At 43.8% G+C, this 18,022-nt stretch overlaps 1 protein-coding gene across 3 annotated transcripts; it reads right to left on the reverse strand.

The window, feature by feature from the left end:
- Positions 1-66: 66 nt before the first annotated feature.
- RAB5B (RAB5B, member RAS oncogene family) lies at positions 67-16,817 on the reverse strand. Of its 3 annotated transcripts, XM_064284089.1 has the most exons (7): positions 12,008-16,393; positions 5,982-6,001; positions 5,320-5,580; positions 4,036-4,187; positions 3,654-3,776; positions 3,010-3,103; positions 67-2,663 (listed from the first exon to the last, which is right to left on the reverse strand). In XM_064284089.1, exons 1-7 carry the CDS (start codon positions 12,073-12,075, stop codon positions 2,548-2,550), a joined length of 834 nt encoding a protein of 277 aa, XP_064140159.1. In that variant the 5' UTR covers positions 12,076-16,393; the 3' UTR covers positions 67-2,547. The 3 variants fall into 3 exon arrangements, with proteins under 3 accessions (XP_064140159.1, XP_003405165.1, XP_064140158.1); XM_003405117.4 differs by lacking the exons at positions 5,982-6,001; positions 12,008-16,393 and adding an exon at positions 16,691-16,817 and having other exon boundaries at positions 5,320-5,583; XM_064284088.1 differs by lacking the exons at positions 3,010-3,103; positions 5,982-6,001; positions 12,008-16,393 and adding an exon at positions 5,680-5,815 and having other exon boundaries at positions 5,320-5,583.
- Between the last annotated feature and the right edge of the window lie 1,205 nt (positions 16,818-18,022).

The following is an 18,022-nucleotide window of genomic DNA, read 5'->3' on the forward strand; positions in this document are numbered from 1 at the left end:
CTTTCTTCCAAATTTCTAGCATCAGACGAACAAATGGCAAAAAAGAAAAAAGAAGCAACACTTCAATACTTTTTTTTTCCCTTTTTTACTTACATTAAATACATCGGTAAATCAGCAGTTGCATTCTGTTACCACGATTGTTATGTTAGGAGAGGGACCCAAAGGAGACGGACAAAGGGGGAAAAAAAAGGCAAATTCTTTCTTAGAAGCAAAAAAAAAAAAAGGTACCCCCCTTAATTAAAAAAAAAAAAAAAAAAACTGATCAGAAGAAAAAATGAAGAGCTGGGAAATAAAAACCTAAGATCCCCAAGCCCACAGAGCTCAAAGGAAAGCAGAACAGCTTGTAGAAGTAGGGGTGAGGCAGCAGACAGGCCCAGAAGCTAAGGCCAATCCTGTTCGTGAGGGTGGAGGGGCAGGCAGAGGGGAGGGGCAGAGGAGCCAGGGGAAATGGTTTCCCAGCCCCAAGGCCATGAAACATCTTCACTCCTGCTCCATGGGGAAAGGTGCTCAGAGAAAGAACTTCAACTTCATTTCTAAGAAACTCAGAGACCATCCTAGTTCTTCCACTTATAAAAAGGATGCACTGGGTGCTTTTGGGGCTAGTGGGTGCTAGGGAAAATACATGTTTCAGGGCCATGGGAACTAAGGCTGCCCCTGGAAAAGGAGAGGAATTGAGGCCTAAGTGGAAGAACCTAAGCTGGTTCTTCAAAATCTCAGCTTCATGGATTTCTCAGCTGCTCTGGGACAGAAGGCAGTCTGCAAGGGCAGAGGACCCAATCCTTGATCACTGTGGCATTCCCATCTTTCTTCCCCAAATCTAAGCTGGAAAAACAAGGAGCCTAGAGTTCTCTCTTGCCTTGATGGCTTCCCACAGATATCCTAAAAACACCTGATGAGGGCTATGAAGAGAGGCTAGAGATCTAGAAAGGACAAAAGCCCTCTGATGGTGTGAGACAACTGTGAGGTACCTTTCAGTGCTAGTTATTCCCTGTCCACAGGAACAGGGGTATGACATAAGGGGGCCACAAGCAGGCCTCTGTGGTACTAGCCCCTAGTGGTACAAGGATGCATAGAGGGTAAGAATGGAGATAGGGGTAGAGGGACTAAACTGAAGACGTTACAAAGGAGAAAAGAAATAGGGCCTGATGGGAAGTGGGGGATAGAACAGACTGTACAGTAGGAATAAAGATCACACCTATTTACAGGGAGTAGAAAAAACATGGTAATGCATATCAGATTGAATGTGAACCCTGGAAAAAGAGAAAACTCCTCCCTCTTACCTGGCCCCTCCTCACTCTCCTACCCTGGCCTATGCTATCCTGACTCTACTCCTGAGTTGCTCAGTTAACTCTCCAGGCAAGGCAAACCTCCACTTAAGAACTAGGCTGGCTAGAATACAGATTAAGAATCAGAGTTGGAGGAACCTAGCAGTGAAGATTGGGTTAGAGTACTGTTCTCTCCAGCCCCTCCCCAAACTTCATATACACTTGGGATTCCATTTAATTAAGAAGAAGGTAGGAGGGTATGTGAATCAATCAAAAATCCCATAAAACAAGTATCCCAACTGAAATACCATCAATTAAAGTGCAAACTGCAGGGGGATATGGTGACTAGGGCCCATTTAAAGGCCAGAGAAAAAAATGCATATGTATAAATCAGAGGATGGGTATCAGAAACTAGTCCCTCCTCCAATCAGACCACAGCAGAGCCAAAGATGCAGGCAACCAGTGAAGATTCTTTGGAGGACTCTGGGCTCCAATCCCCACCACGGGGAAGAAGCTACCTAAGAGCCTGGGTGAAGGGAAACAGGCCTTGGGGAGATGGAGAGCCACCGCAGACACTGCACCTCCTTCTCCGCCTCCGCCCAGTTGGCTAACTCAACACCACTCCCACCTGGTGCCAGAGAGCTTGCCTTCCCATTCTCATCTCTTGCTAGAAACACCCTCCACAAGGCCAACTCATGGATACTGCAGTGTTTTCAAATAGGACAAACTCCAAACAAGTAAAAACAAAATGTTTCCTTACTCCCTCCTGCTGTGAGCCTTACTCTCCCCCAGGGCCCTTAATGTGACTGAACTGGAAACCTTCTTCCTCAGTTCCTGGGTTCACCACCTTCTCCATCCTGGGGAAAGGAGAAAAAGGGGGTCAAGAACACGGATTGACCAAGAGCAGACAGAGGGAAGGGGCAAGAGACAAAAGTGTTTTCTGAAAAAATGGGGAGGAATGCTGGGGAAGAGAAGGAAAGATAAGTAGGTCACTGTCTTGCACCTATAATACAAAGTGAAGAAAGTTTGTTGTGGAAGGTAAGTCCCAGGGGGATCTGACCCCCAAGCCCCAGAGTAGGGGGTAAGAGGCCAGTGGCAACAGCTGCCTGGTGTTGGTTGCTGAAGCATTAAAAAGTGCCATGACGGAGCTGTCAGGAGTCAGCCCTTGGGAGCCAGGGCTCAGTGTGCTGTTACCGTAGGGGCTGTGTGCTGAGGGGTAGGGATGGAGGTTATTTCTTAGCTCTCGTGCTAGCTCCATACTTGTTTGCTGCTAGCCACCCCCTCAGTTGCTACAACACTGGCTCTTGTTCTGCTGGGACTGCTCATGGAGATCCACACCCCGGCTTCGGCCTGCTGCACCCCCCAGATTCTGGGGTTCACTCTTTGGCAGCTTCTTAGCTAGAGATAAAAAGAGAAGGGAACAAAGTATAGTACATTTCACTCACCCCCGCAAAAAATGGCTATTAGGTGGGGGAGGAGAAGGGGACAGGAAAATCGAGAGATTAAAAGAATGTTCTGAAAAGGAGAGGGGGTTCACTCTTTGCAAATAACATTGAAGACAAGGAGGCTAAAACTGCAGCCAAATGACAGAGGCTATATACCACAAAGGAAACTTAAGGTATTTCCATATGTGAAGTTTTTACAACTGGAAACACTCCCACCTATCCATAGAACTTGGGTTAGCTAAGATCCTGCCGAGAGGCAGGGAAAAAGACAGGAAGACCTCAGGCTGCTCTGACCTTACCTATTGCCAGGAAGAGATCGTTCACGTTCATAGCTGTCTTGGCTGAAGTCTCCATAAACAATAAGCTGTTGTCATCTGCATACGCCTGGGCCTCCTGCAAGGGGTGGAGTGTACTGGTGCTCAGAATATAAGGTGGGAATAAGTATTGCCTTTCCACTCTCATGGGCACCAGAGTTACTCAGTATCCTAGGTTCCTTCCCTTTAATTGCCCGCTATGAGCCAGATGGCCCTGGACCCATATTTTGGTGACTCTCACAAGGAAAAGCCAGATCTCTAGACCACTCAGTCCAACAAGCAGATGTCAGGAATCTTATGGGCAGGAGAGGATAAGTTAGCTGGGGGCTTTTAGGTTCTGACCCTTGAATACTCTCTGGCCTCACACTCAATTGTTCCCTCCTTCCTGTTTCAAACTCATACCTCCACAGCTGGTACTGCCCTACCCCGTGCTCTGGAATTTTCTTCTGACTCCTCTAAAATCTCCTGGCTGTCATTAGGGTCACAATGTTGCTGTATTTAAGTTGGTGCTCAACTGGGGTATGAGACGATAAATGTCCTCAGATGAGGTTTTCAGAAATAGGTTTGGAAGAAAAAGGTCCCAGGCACAGAGGGAATGTGTCAGATAGGGACACTGTGGGCCATCTTACTTCATATTCCACCATGCGCTTGTTGGCCAGGTCAGCTTTGTTTCCTGCCAGGGCAATAACGATGCTAGGACTGGCCTGTCGCTGTAGTTCCTTTACCCATGTCTTTGCTCGGGCAAAGGTTTCCTAGGAAAACATGAGGAAGAGCATGGTTAGGCTGGAATGACTACCAACCCACATCCATCACCTTCAAAACCCAATGTCAAAACTCACCTCTTCCAGGAGGTCTTAACTCTCTGAAACCACCTGTCTATGATAATTCATCAACTCTGTCTTCTTGGCACTTGGAAGCATAATCTGTACTCTTATTTTGCTGTTTCAAGAACCTGTTTTCTCTCCCCCAACTAATTTAATTGCTATAAGGGCAAGGACTCAGCCCACTTACCTGATTAGTAATGTCATAAACCACAATTGCAGCTTGGGCACCCCTGTAGTACATAGGGGCCAAGCTATGGTATCGCTCCTGCCCAGCTGTGTCCCAGATTTCAAACTTGACTGTTGTGTCATCTAGACAAACGGACTGGGTGAGGAAGGCCGCTATGGATGAGAGAATGGAGGGGAAGAAGTTGTAAGTGGGAGGATGATCAGGAACGTCTTACCCCCCTTCAAAATACCTCCGCTCTCAGTCAAAGACCAGTCACCACCCAGACCACTTAGCTACAGGAAGAGGTTTAGTGCTCTCCTCCTTATATATAGGTCCTGGAACCAGATTAAGACTGTCCTTAACTAAGTCATTCCTGCCAGAAGTATCTCTGGCCAAGGAATGGGGAACATCATAAGCCATAAGGGATAGAGAGAAGAAATGGTACCTTAACAGAGTCATCCCTCTTCTAAACAAAACAGGGGAGTAACAGAGATATAAGCTTCAGAAGAAAGCTACATCAAGAACTGATTAGAAAATATTAAAGCTTGATGGCAGGTTCTACCATCATAATGTTGTTACTTTTTATTACCTTCTGCTGGTCTAGAACACCACATTTCCAAGGTGACTAGTAAAAAGGGGGAAGGAATAATACGGGAGTTCTTAGAAAAGATCTTTTATTAAATTAGCACCCTATCTGGGGTAGTGGCAGGGAGAGGGTAGCAAAGGTAGGAAAGACAGATGCCATTAACATTTTCTGTTTACTTCCAGCCTCTATTTTACCAGAAATGTGCATCAGAATCACCTAAGGAGCATTTCCAGACACACACATGCCTGCCTGCCTCCCTGGTTGTGCCACTGCTGCCACCAACCTACCTCCCCCCATACTAATCAGTTGATCTAAGGTAGGGTCCAAGCATCCATATTTTAGTAAATCCTCCCCAGGTGGTTCTGATGTACATCTTTGATTACGAATCACTGCTCCAAACCAACCCTACTCAAGATAGTCAGCTGAACCTCCCTGGGATTGAGATGATAGAGTGGGAGGAGAAAGGTAGATTGAGATAAGAAATTAGTGCTTTTCTTGGTGCTCAAAGGCTAACTTTTTTTTCTTCTAGGAAGCAAGAGAATGAACATATATACTTGCTTTTTGGTATTACAACAATTTTTTAAATGTTTGTTTTATAAAAAGGTTCCATTCCTGGGGAAAGGAATGGGGCTAAGAGGGCCAGCTCAAAAATGAGGTCACTAGATCTCATTTCAAAAGCGTTCCTGAACACTGAACCTCTTCTTTCCCTGAGGACTCACCTCCAATGGTACTCTCCTGGTACTCGTGGAACTGCCCTTTGACAAAACGTAATACCAGGCTAGACTTCCCCACTGCAGATTCCCCCAGCAGGACTAATTTGAACTGGCATATTTTGCTGGCCTGGGGCTGCCCATTGGGCCTGGCTGTGCTTCTGCTAGTCATGGCCAGGTTATCAGAGTGGGAGAGGGTAGAGGGAAGGGGGTGCCACAAAGCGGCAAAAGGGGGAGGGGGGAAGGGGAAGGGGTTTCCAAGCTTCAACAGTCCTGCAACAAAAAAAGAAAAAGGGTAAAATTAGACACAAGGCAGTTGCAGCTGTAAGCACATTATAGTGAAGGGACAGAATCTCTTCATTTCCTTACTCCTAGGAGGATTTAGCTCTTGTAATCATCCACCATTGAAAGGTGTCACCTCCAAGAGGGTCCCAGGCAGCTGACACTCAGTGGTAAGAGCGGGAACAGTAAAATAACTGCATCTGAAGTAGTTTGCTCTACCACATCATCTCCAACTACCAAAGGAACTGAAATGGAGAGAATGAAAACTGTGAAAGGGAGAAAAGTTTTTAATCCCCCATTAACTCCTACCAAATCTTCAAAGTTTTTTTTAATTGTAGCAAATCAGTTGGCCTGAAGAAAATCCAGATCCACCCACAGGCAGCCTGGATCCCCAGTATCTCCTTGCCCCCTCAGCTATTAAAATGAGAGATTTACTGTAAGGACACCAGGTAAGAGTCACCCTTCCTAAAGGTAGAAGGGTAGCTTCTGGCTCTGTAGCCTTCACATATGACCAGTCCTCCTGACAAGTCATTTCTGAAAATCTAACCAGGGTCCTATTGTCAGAAAACCTATTCATTCTCATTTCTGGTTGAACTCTTGAGGCACAAGATAGAAAGGGAAATGCAATCAACAGGGCACATTCAGTATCCACTTTTTCACTTTGCTTCTGCCACCTCTCCAAGTCTGAAAGTCTATCAAATCTAAGAGTCAGTAAGCTTGACCTACTCTTAACTTGCATCTGTCTTTCTAGTGCTTGAGGATTAGATTACCCTCTGAACCAAACGGGCCTAACAGCTGTAGCCCTCCAAATTAGAGGCAGAGAAAGAAGGTGTGCCTTCCGAACACATTCAGGAGTTCCCAGAGGATGGTATAGGGGATAAGTCTTCAAGTAATAAATATTTGATCAAAGAATAAACTGAATCAACTTTCTCTACCTTCCAAGAGGGCCTGGAAAGCTGGTGGGAAGGGGGAGAGAAGTTGGGACCTTTAGACTTAAATCATTCAAACCTGAGTATATCTCATCATCCTGACAGTAAGGGGAAAGAAAGGAGCTATGAGATCAACAAGGAGGTAGCATGATCACAGCAGGCAAAGCCTCTCTTCAAAACCTAAGCATTGCTTGGGTTATACTTTGCTTGTTCAAATTCATCATTCCCTTCTCTAAAGTTGATCCTAGGTGCTCTACAGACATCATACTCTATGGAGTATGTGAAGAAACATTATTTTGCCATTACAGTGAGTGACTCTGGAGTCAAATCAAGGTTAAAATCTCAGCAATCCTACTTACTAGACAGTAAAGACAGAAAAACATACAAAGGAACATAGGCTCTAGGGTTCAATTCTCTGGGATTGTTTTCCAGTTCTTCTACTTACTTGCTGTGTAACCTTGGGGAAAGTGACTAAAGTGTTTCCCTCATCTGTAAAATGAGGACAATACCCTTATGAGTACTTGTAAAGATTAAATGAGATGAATCATGGAAAGAACTTAAAACAGTATGTACCATAAAGTAAGTGTTCAATAAATATTAAGCTACTAATTATTAATATGACATCAAGAACATCTCTTGGTTCTGTGAGCCCTAACACTCTGCTAACCCAGAAATGAAACTGTTTTTGAAGCCCACTTCCCAGAAAAAGATTATACAGGCATATATAAAAAAATTAACATACATGAGGAATGTGCTTCTTAATCCAAATATGCAAGACCAAATGGGCAGCTCCTGCCCAAAAACAGGATGAGAAGGCAGGAAGGGACAGGAACTGGATGAATGGACACAAGGAACCCAGAGTGGAAAGGGGGAGTGTGCTGTCATATTGTAGGGATTGTAACCAATGTCACAAAACAATATGTGCATAAATTTTTGAATGAGAAATTAGCTTGAGCTGTAAACTTTCACCTAAAACACAATAAAAAAAGAAAGTAGCCATGAAGATTTAAGTGAAAGATTTAGCAAGGTGTGAATACATAATAGATATTACTTAGTGGCACTGGTTCACAGAAAACATCAACTTATTATCTTAAAGTATATTTCAATATTAGTTGTTATCAATATATTCCTAAGGCAGCCACATATGAATGGGCTACAGAGAAAGAAACAGAGGAAAAAAAGGGGATGTGAACAGGAAGTTAACAGAGGACTAAAGATAGAAGTGAGAACTCAGTCCCACGATAGACTAGGTTACAACAGAGGACTGTGACAAATTATTCTGATCCTACTAGTTTTTCTGTAGTCCTCTCGGCCCCTAAGTCCCAAGTATCCACAGAAAAATGTGCCATTTTGTGATGAAGCTTTCACTTGTCTATGATGAAATGATAGACAATATAGCAAGTTTTTCATAAAGCTAAATTTATTCAGCTTAAGAGTATCCTTTATTATGTGATTTCTAATTTCTTGCATTCTCAGCATCAATTCTCTTTTGAAGAATAAAATAAATTTGTATATATTGCATGAAAAAACCTTCAAGTTTAAAAAAAAGTTGCTGAACAAAACACATGATCAGATCATATTTCTGTAAAGCAAAACAAAATTCTACACAGAAAAAGGCATGAAGGATACACCGCTATTTGTTAACAGTGGTTAGCTCTGAGGAGAGTGGGACTGAAGATGGTGGTATGTGGAAGATTCCAATTTTTTCATTCTACAGTTTTTTTTTCCAACAGTGAATATATTTTAAAAATAGTTCTCTACGCCACTTTTTGGGGGGATTTGTTTTTAAAATAATTGTGTTGAAAGACAGTAGTGCGCTTTCTAAACCTTACTTGGAAAAAATAAAAACCTCAAAATTTAAATTTTTAATTAGTCCATGAAGTCCAAAATTCTGGGAACCAATACTACAGGAGTCAGTGTTAATTAGCCTTTTATCCACTGTTCACAATTCTTTAGCTCTTCTTCATCCTCAAAACTTTTGAGGAGTGTTTCCCAAACTGTAGGCTGTAAGGCAATAAAAAACAAAAAAACCCCCAAACCTACTGCCATCAAGCTAATTCTGACTCATAGTGACCCTATAGGACAGAGTAAAACTGCCTCATAGGGTTTCAAAGGCTGTAATCTTTACAGAAGCAGATTGCCACATTTTCCTCCTGCAGAGCAGCTTGTGGGTTTGAACCACCGACCTTTCAGTTAGCAGCCAAGCACTTAATCACCAGGGCTTCGAACTGGTTCTCAGTTCAGTCATGGCCAAGGAAGCGAAACTGGAACAGACCCAAATTTTTAAAATTTGGGTGAAATGGAACAATAACCGATAACCGGAATGGTAAAAATTACAGTTGAAGCCCTGCCAAAAACCCAATCTCTCTCGTAGAAAACAAGGGCAGCATATGCGTTGCATAGCAACCAAATCTCTTGCCTGAGGGATTCTGAGTAGAGTAGGAAACAGCAGTGGCCCTTTCAAAGATGGAAGCTAACCATGTGCTTTGAATGTGTGTAGCTCTCCACAGCCCTTTGAATAATCCAGTCTCATGCATCAGGCTCCTGAAAGGGCTCACTATGCCTCTTCCGAGTCTCCCATTCCAGGGCTTTGACCTGTAATTTTTCCTGTTCTGGTTATTGTTCCAGATCACCTAAATTGTAAAAATTCAGGTCTGTTCCTGTTTCGCTTCCTCAGCCATGACTGAACCAGGAAGAACTGGCTCAATGCCCTGTTAACCACTCTGTGCCACCAGGGCTCCTTCTGTAAAGTAACAGTGACCTTGAAATCACTTGGAGGCTCATGATCAATCAGTATTTAAAAAAAAAAAGAAATAGAACAAAAAATACCAAGTACATTACAAGCAGTAAGAATAAGAAGAATTCTGTGAAATTGTGTTTTATTTGTGTGTGTATGTATATGTGCATACACTGAGTTATGATGTAAAACCTATTTTATTTTATTTTTTTTACTATGAGTCATGGTTAAAAAAGTTTACAAAACACTGTTTTGAAGAGGCCTGATGCTGAAAACTGGGCTAGTAGGGATGGGAGGGAAGTTTAGTCACTTGCCTGCCTATAGCTATGGTTACTACTAGAGTACTTCTAGATGCAATTAAGATGAGAACTGAATATAGCTCTCCAGAAGTCTGAGGATCCCGAACTCTGATGCTAAAGTTCTAGAGCAATTATGAAAGTGAGAAGAGCCAAGCTAGACAGAGGCAGTCCCATGTAGTGGGTAAGGGCTATGAAATCAGGCAAGCCTGAGTTCTATTCTCTACTTTGTCACTTAATCCATTGTGATCTCAGGATACTCACTCCCTTTGCCTTTCTGAGCCCCAGCTTCCTTATACATGAGGATCTTTTTAGGGGGGAAAAATAAGTGAAAGTAGCAAAGAGTGGAATTTGAATTCACTTCCAAAGTTCTGGGAGTATTTAAGAAATTTAATTCTCTTAGGGCTTCTCAGCATCTGTAAGGATGAATTATTTTTAAAAATATGTGTTGTTTTATATACAAAAGATAGACCATCTTAACTCTAAAACAGATGATGTAATAGGCAAAAAATAGCACAGATGAATAAGCTGATGAGGTTTCCTTCAGGTAACATACGTATAGCATGCTCTCAAGAAACAACAGGAAAAGGTACTAGTTTCTTCAGCTTATTCCTTCACATTTTTATCTAGTTCAAAGCAAGTGATCCAAGGGGCCGAACGCTAAGCCTCAATGTTACTCCTCTGCAATATGAAAATATGGGAGTTAAAATGGACTGAATTCTCATGGCCAGATACATCACTATAGGCCTAGGAAAGCAGTAGGGGGTTGTGGGAGTGTGATGATAGGAAACAGCCACAGACTACTCGGACTGCAAAAACCTTGTCGTTCACCCCCACAGATGGGAAGTCAAGCCAGAGCCCAGACACAGCAAACTTTCTTGCTACTAAGCAACCTTGGATTGCCATAGATAGGTAACTACTGGGATAGAAAATTCTACCTCCCATCCCACGTGTCATCTCAAGATTATTTCCTACCTTCTTTGTTCACGGTAATTGATGGGCTGCCCATCTCCATGACTTGAGCTTTAATCTCAACATTTTTATAAGGGTTATCATATTTTTATGCAATAGCTAGGCTCTTAAAAGATCAGGGGTACAGAAATGAAATAATATGCGCAGGATACAATTGATCACATGCCCCCTTCTTTTTTTTTTTTTTTTTTGGTGATTTTTTTTTGCTAAGAGTTGGCAATGGGCAATCCATTCAAAGGCAAAAAATAAACCATAACCAACTAGTCAAGTGATGTGATGATTATTACCTTAAAACCTGAGGCAAAAAAAGGATAATGAGCAGGTTATTCTTCCCTCCAACTCTTTCAGCTCAAAAGAGAAGAAATCAGATTTAACTTCCGTTAGAAGCACAGCTCCACAAGAACAGCTTATCAAATGACCCATTAACTAAGGAGGATTGAGGCCTGACCATTGCAGCAGACCATTTGGGGAGTGGGGGAGGTGGAGGCTGGCTGAAGGGGCAGGTTCTTTAATGTGGGCAGCTCTCCAAGCAGCACAGCAAAGCAGGCATAACAGAAAAAGTTTCTTAGCCTGCTAAATCTCAGCTAGAGCAAGACTCCACTCCTCACAGCCCCCTTTTACTTTTTAACTATGTACGCCAACTACAGATGAAGCCTCTAGACGTCTATCATCAATAGAGAGGGAACTCCCTGTACACAGCCACTGGAGTCTAGCCAAGTCCCAAATGTCAGCCCTATAAGGTCAGTCAGCCAGATAAAAGATAAAAGTCTAGAGGTCATCAGTCCAACCTCCTTATTTTACAGGTAAGGAAACTGAGGCACATAAAATTAATCAACTTGTCAGGTATTACCATACGGCCAGCTATCACACAGCTGCTTAGTAGCAAATCCAGGGCTCCTACTCAGATATGCCCGCTATTATAACACTGTACTTCTTAAGAGCCGTTGTGTGGCACAAACGGTTAAGTGCTCGACTACTAGCTAAAAGGTTGGCAGTCTGAACCCACCCAAAGGCCACAGCCTTGAAAGCCCTATGGAGTATAACATTCTGACAACATGGGTCACCACGAGTTGGAACTGACTTGATGGCAACTAACAACAACTTCTTTAGGAAGCAGGAGATGCTAATCTCTGATGAGGGGACCTGGACAGGAACAAGGACCTAGACTAGATAGTTTCTATCTCTATTCAGCTTAGATAAATACTTGTTTTGGGACTATAAACAAATTAGAAAGACCCAGGCCTTCTCTGGGAACTGTAGTCCCATATCGTTCTCATAGAAGGATTCAGTCATTACTATGCCTCTCTAAAAAATCTTGACCAAACCCTGCCAGGACAGCTGGAAAAGAGAAAAGTCAATGGGAAACAACAGAGAGTCAAGAGGTAACCTCTGCAGGATTCAACAGGCTTTGGGATTAATGAGATTTGGTGAGTAGGGAAGACAGCGCAAAGACCAGGAAATACCTTCAACTCCTCTCCAACTTTCTTTGGACCCAAAAATTCCCAAAATCTTGAACTGAGAGTTCCACTACTTGGCTCAGCAATTTCATTGTGTTGATCCAATGTTATCCAATAAGTCACTGGTTTAAATCAGAAAGCCCTTCTCTTCCCCCACCCTCTCCCTTATATATTTCAAGAGGCAAAAAGCATACTAATCTCTTATCGGCATGGCACTACAAACTCCCTATTATTGACCTAGGAAAGATTGGAATGCCCTTCCCCACTACGTCTGCCTAGCAAACTTATATCTTTTAAGGCCAAGCTCAAATATCACCTTCTTTGTGAAATCCTACATAATTACCCTCTCACCCCAGCAGAAGTCATCACTGCTTCCTCAGAAGTCCCATAGTGTTAAGATTGTATTTCTATTCTATAGAAGAATCCTGATCAAAAAGGGGAAAATGCAGAAAGAATTTCAAAATCTCATGGAATCCAGACTTTCTGGAGCCATGGAGGTTGGAAACCCTTAAACAATTGCCCTGAGATAATCTTTAAACCTTAAACCAAAAATACCCCCTAAGTTTTCTTTAAACCAAACAACAGTTTAGCTTAACTAGTAACAAACGTCTGCCTTGAGGACAGTGCTCTTTTAAGAACTATGTATATGAGATCAAATTGACAACAGCAACTTGAAAGGTTACATAGGAAACTTTGGGCCCAGAGAGTTTATGTTAATGGGGAGGAATAATTTGGAAAGGAGGATGAGAATGGTTGCACAATTTGAAGAATGTAATCGATGTCACTGAATTGTACATGTAGAAATTGTTGAACTGGTGTGTGTTCTGTGTGTACATTCTTAACAACAAAAAATAATAAAAAAAAAAGACTGCATTTCTGTCATAGCATTTATCACATTAGATTAAGTTGTCTGTGTCTGTCTGCTTTGCTAAACTTTTCAAATGCCTCAAAAAATGGGACGGTTTTTAATGTAATCTTGACTCTCCAGAGCAGAGCATGGTCCTAGTAGGTGCTCATAAATGTTTAAAATAATTAAAGCAAAACTAATTCTGCCTCCCTCTCCCATCCATGCCATCTGGATAGATTTGTACTCAGTTCCATTTGGGAATGTTTTTAATAGACCCCAGAGACCTAATTCTCTCCCTTGGAACCCAGCCCACAAGGTGCTGTTGCAACTCACATGGGCTAACTGCTTTTCCTGTCACCCGTTACTATGCCTCAGATGGCTTAATCACACCCAATATGTGGCCCTCCCACCCTAACACTGAGGCAACTGCAGCTAAAAACAAAGTTCCATGAATTTTCAGTTGATGCTCAGTGGTCAAAGAGCTTTGGGTCGTTATCCTTCTATTAATTCCTGAACTTGAGAAACATTACAAAAAAAAATCATTACCACCACACAGCCAGGAGACACTCTGAAAAAGTACTTACTGCTCCTAAACAGAAGCTACAGCCTGGCCCAGAAATCAGCACACACTTTGCTCACCTGGTGGCTCCTTATTCAGCTCAGTTACTGTTCAGTCAATGACTAAATCTTTCCTAAAACACTCTTGGGAAGTGGGAGTGTAATATGTAGGGTTTTGTAGTATCTTTCCTCCCAGAGGGCTGCTGCGTTTCCTTATTTTAAGTTCAATGTCTCATACTTCAGTTACTTTTCCGGTCTAATCAGGGAATTGGGGAGCTGGCTATATACTTGATTCTCTTACCCTAGGCCTCCTTCTCCGAAGCCAAATTCTTATCAGTGCACACAAACAAGCAAACTATAAAAGGGTAATCCTTGCACCTAGACAAAGTAAGAGCAAGACTATATGGGGTATGACTTCAAGGGTAATGGGATGGCCCTCTTCTCCATGTATGTTTTTGCAACTCCAGGTCTATGTTTGGAAACCCTGGTGGTACAGTGGTTGAGTGCTACAGCTGCTAACCAAAAGGTCTGCAGTTTGAATCCACCAGGCACTCCCTGGAAACTCTATGGGGCAGTTCTACTCTGTCCTATAGGGTCGCTGTAAGTTGGAATCGACTAGATGGCAACAGGTTTGGTTTGGTTTTTGGTATGGGGCAATTCCAGATATTTTCTTAAAAGTGCGTTTTGTTAAAGGGAAGGTAGAAAAAACAAAAGGACATAAAGAAAGAAGGGACAGAATACCACCAGGGTATAGAAAATGGCAAAGGCTAAAGAGGATTTAAAAAAAACAAAAATCTACATTTACGTATTTTTTTCTAGGACTGGCTTTGCAGGTGAGAAAATAAAATCTCCTGGGGGACAAAAATCAAGGTTTCTGATAGGCACTGTACAAAGACTAGATACATTAGAGGGCATCTAAAGCCAGTAAGGACAAATTCAATTAATAAAGTGGTAGTATGAAATGTCCCTGGGTGGTGCAAATGGTTAACCTGCTGGGCTGCTAAACAAAAGATTTGAGATGCCTCAGAAGAAAGGCTTGGCAATTTACTTCCAAAAAATCGGCCACTGAAAACCCTATGGAGCACAGTTCTTTCTACTCTGACACACGTGGGGTTGCCATGGTTTGACCACAACTGGTTTAAGAAATGCCCTAGCTTTACTCTTGAGGTTCAGAGGAAAACCAATTTCAAACCCAGAGAAACCTGGGGGCTTCTAAAATCACTACAGAAAGAAAGATACAGGGGTTCCTTAGGAGAACCATCATCTTCTGGGTTAAGTCATATAATCTGAATGTGCAGACCATGAACCAGAAAGACAGAGGTCTCAAATTCCTCACATTAGCAGTGATACCAGTACTTGTCCCAAGCAAAATTATTTACCTTAATATTTCTTTCCTGCCCATAAAAGAGAAAAAAGTTTTGGTCGCATTTATTTGGGCATTTCCTAGGACACTCAGAGCACAACTGGGGTATGTGTATATTTAAGAAGGTGAATGAAACCCAGAGTACAGATCTTTGCCTGAGTTTGACAGCAAGCAGACAATGAAAATAAACTGGGAAAGGAGCACAATAAATAGCAGACTACCAGCCCAGAAGGGAAAACTGGAAAGAATGAGAAACAGAAATTTGGTGGGAACATGACAACAGAATTGCCTCTGGTAGCACGTCCCCAGAGCAAGATTAGTCTGATTTGCTGTCGCTTATCTCTGACCTTTCTGAAAGAAAAAGAGAGTGGGGTATGTGTGGAGGGACTTATGCTTTTTATACTTCGGTATAGCCTGAATATTTAAAAATATGCACATATTTTGTAATTAAAATGAAATTTCTAATGATAAAATACACTGGTATGAAGGGGAAAAAGAGGAAGTACAATTGGGAAAGTACAACAGGTTCCAATCTATGGGGCACTAAGAAGGTCAGCAGACCATTAAAAATATATGGGGGGGGCCCTCTCTGCTTTAGTAATCCATTTTCCTTTTCTCTATTCACTCCTTTCCCCAAATACCTCACTGTTTGACCCAACTTTCTGGGAGCACAGAAACCCCAGCTCCTGAAGAAGAAGACAAAGAACAAGGGGTGATGCCAACCTTCTGGAACGGAATTTCTCTCCCAAAAGCTGCCTTCAGTGATATCAGCTCATATTTTCAGGCTTTGTTCTACCTAACTCCATTATCTGTCCGGGAAATACCCAAGACTAAGTTCAACAAAAGTTTCACCAACTATAGTCAGAAGATCTCTTGATGGTTGGGGATCCCTAAGCCCCTTTTCAATGCAGATAATGAAATCCCTTCGATCCCCCACTTTTAGATCAGAGATACAGTATCCATTCTAGGCCATATTATTAAGTGGGAAAGAAATGGACAAAACATCCCCCAAGGCAGCTTAGCTTTTTCACAGGACATGAAATAGTAGGTAAGAAGAAACAGAAATAGTAGCGTCTAAATTTGTTTTTTCAAACCAGCTATGAGGCCAAAGGAAAGTTTAAGGGCTGAGTTTGGAGCAGTCAACAATCACAAAATAAAAAGTACTTCTGTCTTCAATCCCTACCCTGGCAGTGGCGAAAACTACAAATTATTATATCCCAATGCTAATGGGAACAAAAAAGTGAGTACTCCCAAGACCCAGAGCCTCCAGTCCAGCTTCAGCATTCCCACCAACTCTTTTAACTGATATCAGGCCCTGCTTCCCTTTCCCCAACTTCTTTTCTAGATTAGTAAAGCTTTCTTCGTTCGCCTCAGTTCTCCCTCCCTGAAGTCAAGTCCCTCTTGGTTCAACTACGGGTCCCTTCAATTCTTTTCACAATAGACACTGTCCCTGAAAATAATGCCCCTTACCCAACTAAGAACCCTTCTCAGGCCCTTCCAGTTAGACATCTCTCAGACAGACCCTGCGCCCCGGTCACCCTCGGAACCCGGGCGTCAGGTTGACCCCTCCTCACTTCCCGGCAAATGGGCTTACCTCACCGCTGCCCGGTCCCTTCCCCTCAGCTCCTCCCTCTCCAGCGCTGTTTAAAGAGGCCTGCCCCTGCCCTCACACCAGCCCCGAGCCTCCGCGCCCGGCCCGGATCCGGCCGCGGCCAGCACCCGGTCGCCTCCCCCCTCACTAACTTCGGGCTTCCAGCTCGCCCGGCCCCCTCCTCAGCGCCCCCATTAGGCCTCCCGGGGCCCGACCCCCTTCTCTCTTCGCCAGTGGGCCACTCTGCGCCCTCGCTTAGGCCCAGACCCGCCCCCACTCTCAGGCCAGGCCGCCCTTATCTCCCCGGCGCCTCCGCCCCTGCCCTTCTGGGCTCCACCAGCCTTGTACCTGGGGCTCCGTCTCCCCCGTCGGGCCCAAGCCTGTGTCGAACAGACAAACAGCTGCAGCTCAACCAAACCCTCCTACCCCCCTCCTCCTCCTCCTCCTCGCGCTGGGGCGGGGGCCCCAGCCAATAGCGCGATTACCCGCCTACCGTCGGGGGAGGGTGATATGTGCATTCACCCGCCAATCCTCTGGAGAAAGGCAGCCCTCTTTCGGCGCTATCACCAAAGAGTACGAATAGAGGACTGAACAGGCGGGGCTCCAAACCAATAGAAGGCGAGAATCCGTCAAGATGGACAAGTTGAAGAGCCATTAAAGAGTGAGACCCTTGAGACGGGGGCGGTACATCGCTGACAGGCGTATGTATCAACCAACAAGCTCCCGACACCCCATGACCCCGCCTTTTGACTCATAAACATCTAATCAGGTGAGCGATGGAGGCGGGCCAAAGTGAACCTTTAACCAGTACAGCGACAATTGTGGAGTTGACTGGCAAGCAAGGCGGGGTGAGAGAAGCCCTAGGAAGGCCAGTACTGACCTTCGCCCCTCCCCCCCGATTTGGCGGGGGGATGATTCTAGTGCCCCGCCCTCTATGACAAATTCGCGGGTGTTAAGGGAAATACCTCTCTTAAGGACCTGGAGCCTGGGAATTTAAGTAACCCTCACGTCAGTGCTTCCTCCTTTTCGTGGGGCCTCAGAGGACAGGAGTTTTTCGAGTGACCCGCGGGCGGTCTCAGATGTTTTTTGGTGGGGTGAGACAATGGCAACGAGGAGAAACGATAGCTTGGAGACGCTTTACCCCCTTTACAAGAATTTTTCATATAAGCAATTGTTTTCTGAATCGTATGTAGATGTGAATAAAAACATCTTTAGAAAACTTTGCTGTTTGTGATGTGCAAGGAAAAAGAAAAGCAGGTAGTTTTCTGGAAAATGCAGTGTTAACGTGAATTCCCATGGAGACAGAGAGAGAGAGACTGTGTGTGTGTGTGTGTGTTGGGAGGAGAGAGAGAGACTGTGTGTGTGTGTGTGTGTGTGTGTGTGTGTGTGTGTGTGTTGGGAGGATGCAGGTGCGTGGAGACAGTGAAGTGGGAAATACACAGGCTTTGAAATTAGAAAGAGCTGAGCTCTTCCCACCACTGTGGTTATTCTACTTAATACCTGTGAGATCTGGAAAGTTACCTAGCCTCTCTGAGCTTCAGTTTCCCCATCTGTAAATGGGCAGGAAAATACTTTGCCCACTCTCACTACTATCCCAACTGTATCAAAAGAACCCAGAATGGGGTGGAGTGGGTAGCCCTGCACAAAGAGAGATTAGGAAACAAGGATCTGAAATCAGTT

The sequence above is a fragment of the Loxodonta africana genome, chromosome 4 (assembly GCF_030014295.1).
Source record: "Loxodonta africana isolate mLoxAfr1 chromosome 4, mLoxAfr1.hap2, whole genome shotgun sequence".
NCBI lineage: Eukaryota > Metazoa > Chordata > Mammalia > Proboscidea > Elephantidae > Loxodonta > Loxodonta africana.

Coding starts and splice junctions, on each gene's coding strand:
- RAB5B (XM_064284089.1), bottom strand. CDS start 12,075: ATGAAATTGCTGAGCCAAGTAGTGGAACTCTCAGTTCAAGATTTTGGG. Junction 4,188..5,319: donor CCAGGAGAGTACCATTGGAG/GTGAGTCCTCAG, acceptor TCTCATCCATAG/CGGCCTTCCTCACCCAGTCC. Junction 3,104..3,653: donor AGCGCATGGTGGAATATGAA/GTAAGATGGCCC, acceptor CACCCCTTGCAG/GAGGCCCAGGCGTATGCAGA.